The following is a 12,007-nucleotide window of genomic DNA, read 5'->3' as shown; positions in this document are numbered from 1 at the left end:
GAGACTCGTTTTGTTTTAGTTGTTTTTGCTTGTTCTGTTTTTATTGTTGGTCTGTCCTGCCATGTACAGCACTTTGTATCAGCTAACGCTGTCCAAGAAATGTAAATGAATAGTGGAATGTTGTTAAAGAATCTTGAAGTGGAATAACAGCTGAAAGGTGCCACAAGTTGGTTGACTCCATGCCACACAGATGTGAAGCAGTTATAAAAAACTGTGGTCATACGACTAAATATTAGTTTAGTGATTCACAGGATTGCTAATCCTAGAAACAAAAAAGTTTGTACAAAATAGTTTTGTGTTTGTAAAGTCAACGGCAGACACTGCCTTAAGAGCTGCATATCACAAATTCTGGGTCTTGTTGGTTTTCTATCTACTGCACCTACTGGTACCTTGTTTGCCATGTAGTGTGTGTGTGTGTGTGTGTTGTTGGTTGGCTGGGTAAACCCCTCCCCTGGAGGATAAAGGTGCAGGTCCTGACCTGCAGCCTCTCAGCCGAGCAGAGACGAGGGGACATGGAGCGAGGTCAGCAGCGCGACATAGCGCCCACCTACCTGGGCTGGTCCATCTTCAACACACTGTGCTGCTGCCTGCCGCTGGGCATCGCCGCCATCATCTACTCCGTCAAGGTCAGTATCAACCTGAAACACTCAACAAATACTGAGTTACACTGGAGAGAAAAATATATATATTAGAGAAATGTACTGCATTATTTCACAATGTAAGTAAAAAATACTTTTATTACATATTTTAAACATAAAATGTAAATTTACATAATGGGACATTACATATATTTTTTTAACGGTATTGTTTAATGTCTTTAATGTTAAATTACAGTGAATTCTGTGTAAAAATACAGAAAATACGCATCAGATTACTGAATGTAAAATTAAGGAAACTTTCTGTTTTCTGACAGTAAAACTATATTTTAAGTACAGATATTTACTGTATAAATCTGTATTTTTAAATAAATTATCTGTAAAATAACTTAAAGTTGTTTACTGTTTTTTGATGGTAAGTGTTTGGAAACTTTTGCTGTCAGACTTTCTACCGTAAAGTAAAACTTTAAATTTAAAATATAAATAAATAAAAATAAACATTTTTTTTTTTAAACTGTAAAACGTTGCAGCCAACGTTTCCAAACACTTCCTGTCATATGAAAGGAAAAAAAGCAATCTTCTTCTTCTTCTTCTTCTTCTTCTTCTTCTTTTTCTTCTTCTTCTTCTTCTTCTTCTGTGAAATAAACCTAAAGTAAAAGCTAAATCTCAGTTCTGCTTTGTGAAGAATTGGTCAGAATGAGTCATTGAGGTTTCCTGCAGTTCTCAGATATCAGATCAGATAACTTTATGGTTTCTCATTCACTGATAAACTTTTGAGAGAAAAACATTGAACAGTTAAATGTGAAAGTTATCAGACATGATTTATTTATTTATTATTTATTCTGATTAAATACACTGAAAAAACAGTAAGTAGTCTGGAACAAAAACACTTTCAGTGAATAAACATAAAACGTTATTTTACAAACAATTTCTTTAAAAATACAGATAATATTCAGTAAATATCTGTATTTAATATATAAAGTTTATTTTTTTCTTTAATTAAATATATTACTTTCTGTATTTTTACGCAGAACTCACTGAAATTTAACATTCAAGACCAATAAGCAATTAAATAATATTCAATTGTACTATGCCTCACACGGAGCACCAAAATATATAGGGAATTTATAATGCCTCATTATAAATAAATGATACCTTGCACGGGGGGAACCATTAATGTAGGGATGTTATCTCTTACAGTTATAGGATGCAAAAATGTTAAAAAGGAATAAATTATAAATGCTGTAAAAAATCTAATCTATAATTTATATTTCATGGTTAATATTTGTAATAACAGTAATTCACTTTCTTCAATACTTAATGTAGGAAGAACAAGAACAATCTGTAAATTTCTGGAAAATAACTTATAATCTAACTTTTACAGTGTAGTTCTGTTGTTTTTCTCACATCTTTCAAATAATAATCATGTTTAAAATGATTAGAGAAAGTTTATGTTTCTATCTAAAACTTTAAAATATAAAGATGTTCCTTTGTGAGTCCCACAGCGGGGACAGTTCACAGTTGAAATAAAATAACAATAAATATTGAAAATATTAACAATTCAGACAATAAGAAATATAAAGAATATGTAGTGGGCTTTTATTTTGCCGGGTTTCAGTGCGATGGGACTCAAACTGTGACGCAGCTTCATTCTGCTTGTTGCACAAGATTAATTTCTCTGTTGATGTCAGATTTGTTTCGACACATGAAATGAAATAAGATAAATGTTGATATTTCTGTTCTTTGTGCAGGCGGACAGTGCGAACACTCACGGGGACGGAGCTCGGGCCCTGGAGGCATCACGGACGGCCCGGACCTTAAACGTCATCGCTCTGGTGTGTGGAATCATCCTGCTCATCATCTTCATCGTTCTCAAGACTCAGCAGAAGGAGCAGTGATGCTCCTGCTCCACATCTTCACAGTGTGACTCTCTGTCTCTCAGAGCAGAGAAACTGTTAAACTGATCTGATTCCATTGTCTGAAACATGTCTCTGTCTGCTCCTGTGGCCCCTGCAATAAACAACTTTCACTTCATGTTGGCTGTTTGTCTCTTTCAAACATGAACACACTTCACACCTGAACTTCCTGCTGAGACACAGAGACACACACAGACAGACAGACAGACAGGACGCGTTCTCCCCGACAGAGTTATCATATAATATATGATCTAAAATATTCTGCTCATTTTAAAGAAAGGTCAAACGATAAAGCTCATAGAAAACCTCTTTTATCATTCTCAAGCTCAGGTTTGTCTCAGAAGTTGCTGCAGCAGTTTTTGGGCTGTTGCCGTGTGTAACACAAACTGAATTTAACCATTTTTAAATGTAGAGAATGATCAAAAAAGGTTAAACTCCTCCAGAATCCCACATTCGTGATTTGCTTTCAAAAACTTTTGACTTTTGGTAGATTTTATTTAGTGCGATTGTATGGCAGCACTTGTGTTGTGTTGCTGCTTATTGTGAATCTAGTGAGTCAGCCATCCATCCTCTGAATGCTCCAGGTCTCTAGTTTGTAGTTGTAAAGTTTCATGAGGCTGTGATTATCCTAGAGGGCACAGCAGCTCATTTTATACACTGAGCTCAAGTTTCACTCACTAACATCATCACACATGAAGAACATTGGGCTCATTGAATCCACAAGAGTCTCAGCTTTCCAGTCAAACCCCATTTATGCAGCTCACAGACTGTTTAGGGACCCCAGGATGCACAACAATTCACACACACAAGAGGACACAATAATGCATGTGTTTTCTCTCTGAAACACCACATCTTATTATCATTATTATTATTATTATTATATTTAACATTGTTTCATCATCACATCATATTAAAAACATCAAAACTATAAAGGAACACATGTGGAATTATGTAATTAACGAAACAGTGTGAAACAAACCAGAATATGTTTTATATTTTAAATTCCTCTGTTATTCTCTCAGCAACAGTGCGTGCGTGCGTGTAAAATGTGGTCCCCACAGGAGCTGTTCTCATGAACTGAGACTTTCAATTAAAGTAAAAGAATGTTTTTAAGTTATTTTACAGGTAATTTCTTTAAATCTAACTAGTAAATATATGTATTTGAAATATATCATATCATAAAATAATATAACTAAAGTTTTTTACTTGAATATGAGGGGAATTGTTTGGAAAATTGGAAAATTCACATTAAATTTAAAGTTTTACTGTAAGAAAAAAAAGTTGCCTTAATTTTGTCAGTATTTTTTGTATTTTTACACAGAATTCACTGTTATTTAACATGCAAAAACATTAAGACAATGCTGTAGAAAAATCTATAATGTTTCAGGACATTCGAGAGAACTGACATGATATTCAGACTGAAACCTCCTGAGGTCAGAGGACACTGAGCTGGAACTCATCCTCGACAGGAAGCTGTGTGTGTGTGTGTGTGTGTGTGTGTGTGTGTGTGTGTGTGTGTGTGTGTGTGTGTGTGTGTGTGTGTGTGTGTGTGTGTGTGTGTGTGGAACAGGAAAAGTCAAACAACAGCAATAGCATCTTAAAATGGATTATATATATATACACACACACACAATTAGTATGGTATGTACACACATCTGCAGGTTATTTAAAATATTGCTTTTATTTACAGTTTTTACACACACACAGCTTCCTGTCGAGGATGAGTTCCATCTCAGTGTGTCGTTTGTTTTTTGTTTTTTTTAAAGATTCTTTTTTTTGGCAATTTTTGCTTTATTGGAAGTGATAGATAGAAAGGGGGAGACAGAGGGGAGGACATGCGGTAAAGGGACCTCAGGCCGGATTCGAATCTGGGTCGGCCGCAGGAAGGACTCAGCCTTAATGGTACGTGCTCTACCAGTGTGAGCCACCGGGATGCCCCAGTGTGTCGTTTGTTGTGTTGGTTGTGTCTGTTGTGTCCTCTGACCGCGGGAGGTTTCAGTCTGAATATCACTTCAGTTCTCTGGAATGTCCTGATTTTTTTTTTTTTTACAGGTTTTTCTTGTTTCACAAATGCCATTTAAAAAAAAAACTTTTATCACAAATATTAACCAATATGTTGAAAACTGTAAATTAATATAATGGAAATTATAGGGGTTTTTTTTCACATTCATATTATATTGCTTAATGTTCTTGAAAGTTAAATTACAGTGAATTCTGTGTAAAAATACAAAAATACTCACAAAATTAATGCAACTTTCTTTTTTCTTACAGTGAAACTTTAAATTTAATGTAACATTAGAAAGAAATTGTACAAAAAAAAGAAAACTAGTTATTCTGCAGATATATATTTTAAATACAGATATTTACTAGTTTTGAAGAAACTACCTGTAAAATAACTTGTGCTTGTATATTGTTTGAAAACTTTTGCTCTCAGACTTTTTACTGTGTTATTTTAAAATATGACACTAATTGCATGCATCACTTTGAGTCTCAGTTCATGAGAACAGCTTCTGCGGTGGAAACAGTAAGTGTTTACATGACCCCATTTTCCATGCAGACACACACACGCACACAACTGAGAGTGAAACTGAGCTGAGTGTGTGTGCAGTGGTGTGAACTTCTGCAGCAGCTTAGGCAGGATGTTGTGGTGTGGGTGTGTGGTGGTGGTTGTGTGTGTGTGTGTGTGTGTGTGTGTGCAGCTCTCTGCCAGTAAGTGTGTGATTGTCACACATTCCCATGCCTCACATCTATCAGCAGACAGATTAATAATAATCTGCCAGCAGGATGAACAATATCATCTGTATGATCCATATTCCATATTACTTTACTGCAGTAAAAGTACTAACACCACACTGTGAAATGACTCCACTGCAGTAAAAGTCCTGCATTCAAATTTTACTGAAATAAAAGTAAAAAAAAGCATCAAAGTACCTATTATGCAGATTGTTTGATATATTACAAATATATTATTAGAATATAATTATTGATGCATTTTCATGGTGTCAGTTTTACAACTTACTGTTGTTACTGCGATTTTCATTTATTATAATCATTTTAAATTGATCATGTTTTTCATTTTGAATCTAACTGCGTGTCCGTCTCTGCTTTTGAGTGACGCAGCGCGAGGATCTGGTATTTTACAGTCTGATGCTGGCTGGACGTGGAGGCAGCTGATGTTCGCCTGAACACGCACCGTCTTTAGTTCCAGTGTCCACTTCATGTGTCTCGCTCCTGGCTCCTGGCTCCTGGCTCCTGGCCTTGTTCCTTATTCCTCGCTCTTCGGCCTGCTCCTGCTCCCACTCCCGCTCCTCATCTCACTCTTAGCCTCGCTCCTCGTTCCTCTCCTTACTCACCAGCTCCCCACCTCGATCCTCGCTCCTCGCTCCCCTCCTCGCTCTTCACTCTTCACTCCTCACTCCTTGCTCCACGTCTCGCTCCTTGTCTCACTCCTTGTCTTGTTCCTAGACTCACTCCTGGCTCCTCGCCTCGCTCCCCGTCTCACTCCTTGTCCTGCTCCTAGCGTCACTCCTCGTTCATCCTTGTTTCGCTCCTTGCCTCACTCCTCACTCCTGACTCCTCCTTCCTCCTTCCTCGCTCCACGCCTCGCTCCTCACCGCTACAGACTTCATCGGGAGTTTGCGATCAGTGCAGCAGGAGGAGTCAGATGGCGGGTTCAGTCGGTTAGCAGCTCACACTCACAGTGATATTGGAGGGTTTCAGCAGACAGAAATAAAAGGTGCTCATGGCATGCGCTCGGCCTGACAGAACCACAGGGTTCTGTGATGGAGTGCCACCTGTTGAGCCTTTCTGCAGGTGCAGTTCAGGTCTGTGTGCCCCCGTGTCTCTGCTGAACCCTCAGTTCGCTACTTTAGCAGCCTGAATGTACGACAAGCCCATAGTGCCACAAATCGACGCTTTTCAAACGCGTTTTGTCCAACGTTTGTGTTTCTGTTGAACAATCAAAGGGCGTAGAGTTCATACCACAGATCCAGCTGCAGCCCATCAGTCTGTTTGACTCCTGATTAGCTACGGGAACTTTGAATTAACTGGCCATGCAAAAAGGGGAAAGGGCGTAAAAAAACAGCGTTTGATTGTTCGACCTATTAAAATGTTAAAACTAGAGAAGTATACAAGTTATAAAATAATAATTATAATAATAATGTTGTAGATGAGCAGTAGCATGTGTGAGTCAGTTTTTGACAATAGATGCCGTCAGATCTACTAGTATTGGGACAATTTTATGACTTTTTCACAAAAATTTTCGACATGACTTTTTTTTAAAATTTGGACATCTCAAAACATTGTGTTTTTTAGTTATTTCTGGAAAAGCCACATGTATCAACAGACTATAATAAGACCATTTTGAGAGTATCGGGCCATTTAAAAATGTTATGACTTTTTCACGAAAAATTATGACATGCTATAGTGTAATTTTTTTTTTTAATTTCAAACTTTGGACATCTCAAAATATGGTGTTTCTTTTAGTAATTTCTGGAAAAGCCACCCTACTACATGTATCAGCAGACTATATTTAGAACATTTTGAGAGTATCAGGGCATTTAACAAATGTATTAATTTTTTCATGAAAAATTTCGGCATGCTTTGGTATGACTGGCCGTGCAAAACAGGGGAAAGAGTGTAAAAAAACAGCGTTTGAATGTTCAACGTCATGAAAACAGGGTGCCCTGAGCTGCTGAATAATTCACACATCATCATTTACTCACTAAATCTGCTTCCACTTAACAAGCTTTCCATCCTGGTGGAAAAACTTCGAATTTTTAAAAATAGTTTCTGCTGAAACAAAATGAGGAATGTGTTTTAAACCAGGAGGACACAAACTGAAGCTCATTCTTCTTGTTTAACAGCTGTGAAACACATCCAGGTTTCTACATTATAGAGTGACTCTGATTAATCAGCATCCGTCACAGAAAACATAACCACATCTTCAAAATATTAAAACTAGAGAAGTATACAAGTTATAAAATAATAATAATGTTGTAGGTGAGCAGCAGCATGTGTGAGTCAGTTTCTGACACTAGATGGCGTCAGATCTCCATCACACACACACACACACACACACACACACACACACACACACACACATTGTTGTGCTGCAGATAATTATCTTTAAATTAAATCCAGAAAACATCAAAATGTTTGTGTTCATCTCATCTGTTGACTGACTGACTGACTTATTAGTTATAATGTTTCATTTGAACATTTAAAAGGCAAATCATGGCAAAGCAGAACAATAACTGAATAAATATATATTTTTATCTGAGCTTTGTTTGGGAGAATTTATGAAACTGGAGAATTAGAAAATATTATAATCAGATTTCGAAGTTGTGTCTAATGTTCAGATGGTTCATCATGTTAATGTTTTGAATCAGTGTGTAACACTTTCATGTTTTCCTCTCACAGACCCACACTGACAGAAACAATCAGACATCAGCAACCAGCCGGAGCAGCGATGAGTGAGCAACCTCATGAGGACATTCATGAGGAAACTGCAAGTGGGCATTCATGAGGACATTCTTGAGGACATTCATGAGGACACTGCATGAAGACATTCATGAGGACACTGAATTTTTTGATGAGAATTTGACAACTTATTATAGGCTGAAGATTGTCTGAACTGCCTCTTTAAAACAAAGAAATTGAACGAGTTTTGAACCGTGGTGGACCCTGTGAGTCCAGACTGAACCACAGCTTGGCTTTCCTGTTCATGGTAGAAACACTGTGTTAGAGGAGATGTGTGATCTCAGTGGGACTAACCTGGTTAAATTCAGGCTAAAAACAGCAGCCGGCCCTTTGTTAGCTCCTGTGAAACTCTGTGATTCATCAAATTTTATTCTCAATCACAATTCGGGCTTCAAACTTTAACTTTGAAACATTTCTCATAGGTTAAAGCTGCTGTGGAGAACTTTCTGTCTTTGATCTGTCTTTGACCTATTTTTTCCTCTTCTCTTCACACACACACACACACACTCAGGGAGCTGGTTGCCATTAGTGGACAGGTCATGTGCCGCTGTGCTTCCATCGATCAGGGAAAGAAAGAAAAGCTCCTGTTTCTCTATAAATACACTCGCTGCCCTTGTCCTCCATCTTTGCTCCTTGTCCTCCGTCTCTCAGTCCCTCTCTGCCTTCTCTGCTGCAGATATTTCTGTCTCATCTATAAACTCCGCCTACTCAGCCAGGCGTCAGGTTACTGCACACACACATACACAACCACAACCACACACACACAGACACACACACACACACACACTCTTCTACATGTTAGCAGATGTTTTCCAGAAAGCAGCTTTCATCACAGTAACAAACTGTATTGTGATATTTTAAATCTAAAGAAAAGAAAATTATGAAATTTTCATGAATATTTTATTGTACACTCTAATTCATACCTAATAAAATAATGTTTTTGGGGCATGTGACTTTTGTTTGTCTGTTTTATGTCTTTTTATGTCAAACTATACCATTACATTTGTATAAAGGTTATTTGCCAAAACATTTTTAAAGAGCATGTGTGCATGCTTTCCTGTCTTTCCTGTTTGTTTTTTTTGGCATTTTTGCTTTTTTATTGAAAGTGATAGATAGAAAGGGGGAGACAGAGGGGAGGACATGTGGCAAAGGGACCTCAGGGATTCGAGCCTTAATGGTACGCGCTCTACCAGTGTGAGACACCGGGACGCCCCACTTTCCTGTCCTTTTAAAAGGAAAAACAACAACTTCATCATACCACAGTATGTCATATTGAAAAAATGATATGTTTTGTGAAACTTTTATTGCATACTTAAAATACGTTGGTGCCTTACCATACTAGACTAATAATAGTCTTGATACATATTATGGTATAATCTACGGAGCCCCCCAGGGGACACGGGAAAAAAAAAAAGATGGGTGAAAAAAAAAAAAAATGATGGGTGAAAAAAAAAAAAGGACGGACTTTTGCGAGATCCCGAGTTACTTTTGCGAGATCCCGAGATAGTTTTGCGAGATCCCGAGTTAGTTTTGCGAGATCCCGAGATACTTTTGCGAGATCCCGAGATACTTTTGCGAGATCCCGAGATACTGACGAAAGAAGAGGAGCAATGGAGGAGCGATATTCGCCTATTTTCCGGTCTTCTAACTGGAATAGCGTCACGAAAACCGCACCAATTTCCCCCAGGATGGTTTTATTTTGTACAGAAAACTAAGACTGACATTTCACAGGCTTGATCAACTCCCCAAAATCAGCGAATCTGGCGAAAGATTAAAGTAACCGGGCCGAATATACGTCCTAGTGCCCAACGGCAGCCAGAGTGCTTAGGGACCGTCGCAAAAGTGCAACGTCTTTCTTTTCTATTTTTAATAACTCACTGGAAATTCATCTAATAAACACCAAACGACTTCTGATGTGTTCATGAACTCACTGTGGACTTCCCACACCCTTTATTTTCAATACACACCTTTTCAATTCCTTTTATTCAGTGTGTAGAATATTTAAGCCTTTTATTTTGTAATAGCTCTCTTGTTTTTATAGATAGCCTATCAACACCAAACCACTTCTGATGTGTTCATGAATTCATTGTGGATTTCCCACAACCCTTTATTGTCATTAAAAACTCTTTCAATTCTTTTAAAAGGCATAAGTAATCAGTATATATAATTATTTCACATCTTAGGCTTTTATTTTGTAATAGCTCACTTGATTTTATAGATATCAACACTAAACCACTTCTGATGTGTTCATGAACTCATTGTGGATTTCCCACAACCCTTTATTTTCAATAAACCCCCTTTTTTAAAGGCACAAGTAATATGTGTGTATAGTTCTTTCATATATAAGGCCTTTCTTATTTGATAGCTGTTTGAATCAGTCACAACCCTTTAGTTTCAAGCAAAACCTTTACAAGTTGTTTAGATATAAGGAGCAATAAGCGTGTATATTCTATTCATACTTAAGGCTTTTATTTTTTAATAACTCACTTGTTTTTCTACATATCGACTTCAAAACACTTCTGATGTGTTCATGAACTCACTATGAAGCTTCCACAGCTTCTTGCTTTCCTTTAAAATCCTTACAAGATTCTTAGACATCATTCATTTCTTTACATTTCTCATTTTTTATTTTGACTTCACTGTTCTTTTTCTTCAAAATTGCTGCTGTTAATTCAGGTCAAGCATGCAAATTGTTATTCAAGCATGACACATACAACCTTTCAGGTAGTTTAGCATTAATTGCAAGCTGTTAAAGCAAAGTGAATAAACAAAAATATGATTACTACAGCCACAAGTATGCATCTCTACTTGACCATCAGCTCGTGATGCTTTCCAAAACAGAAAATCGAGAACAACTATAGCAAGCAATAGTGAGGAGTTAAAATACTAAGAGCAGTCTTTGTCTTTTGTTGAACATAGTCATATATAAATTGGGCTGCACAGTAATTAAATACGTAAATTACATTTTTATTCATTGTCTTACAGATGTCTTATGATTGGTGACACACTGGAAGGAATGGTATCTGAAATTTAAAGTGTTTGTTTTACGACAATAAAGGATGTGGGGAATCCACAATGAATTCATGAACACATCAGAAGTGGTTTGGTGTTGATAGGCTATCTATAAAAACAAGAGAGCTATTACAAAATAAAAGGCTTAAATATTGTACACACTGAATAAAAGGAATTGAAAAGGTGTGTATTGAAAATAAAGGGTGTGGGAAGTCCACAGTGAGTTCATGAACACATCAGAAGTCGTTTGGTGTTTATTAGATGAATTTCCAGTGAGTTATTAAAAATAGAAAAGAAAGACATTGCACTTTTGCGACGGTCCCTAAGCACTCTGGCTGCCGTTGGGCACTAGGACGTATATTCGGCCCGGTTACTTTAATCTTTCGCCAGATTCGCTGATTTTGGGGAGTTGATCAAGCCTGTGAAATGTCAGTCTTAGTTTTCTGTACAAAATAAAACCATCCTGGGGGAAATTGGTGCGGTTTTCGTGACGCTATTCCAGTTAGAAGGCCGGAAAATAGGCGAATATCGCTCCTCCATTGCTCCTCTTCTTTCGTCAGTATCTCGGGATCTCGCAAAAGTATCTCGGGATCTCGCAAAAGTATCTCGGGATCTCGCAAAAGTATCTCGGGATCTCGCAAAACTAACTCGGGATCTCGCAAAACTATCTCGGGATCTCGCAAAAGTAACTCGGGATCTCGCAAAAGTCCGTCCTTTTTTTTTTTTCACCCATCATCTTTTTTTTCCCCCCGTGTCCCCTGGGGGGCTCCGTAATAATCTGTTCATAAGTCGGGGTAAAAAAAAGTCATGGTGATTTGTGTAAAAATAAAAGGTCAAATTGTAAAATGCCTAAAAAAGCTTAATAAAAATGGTTTTGTTACAGTCTGTTGATACTAAAGTAAAATCTGTTTTTAAAAAAATGTCTTCAATGAATGAAAAGCCATACTATGACTATTTTTGTTTTAATTTCAAATTATGTACCCCACAAAAATATGGTGTTTT

General features: G+C 37.3%; 1 protein-coding gene across 1 annotated transcript; it reads left to right on the top strand.

Annotated features, from left to right (window-relative positions):
- Positions 1 to 465: 465 nt before the first annotated feature.
- Positions 466 to 2,594, top strand: LOC131964307 (proline rich transmembrane protein 1B-like). Its single transcript, XM_059328415.1, has 2 exons — positions 466 to 626; positions 2,348 to 2,594. The coding sequence occupies exons 1-2, from the start codon at positions 513 to 515 to the stop codon at positions 2,492 to 2,494; spliced, it is 261 nt and encodes an 86-aa protein (XP_059184398.1). The 5' UTR covers positions 466 to 512; the 3' UTR covers positions 2,495 to 2,594.
- The last annotated feature ends 9,413 nt before the right edge of the window (positions 2,595 to 12,007 follow it).

This window comes from Centropristis striata, chromosome 3 (assembly GCF_030273125.1).
Source record: "Centropristis striata isolate RG_2023a ecotype Rhode Island chromosome 3, C.striata_1.0, whole genome shotgun sequence".
NCBI classification, from domain to species: domain Eukaryota; kingdom Metazoa; phylum Chordata; class Actinopteri; order Perciformes; family Serranidae; genus Centropristis; species Centropristis striata.
This window is presented reverse-complemented; position numbering and strand designations above follow the sequence as displayed.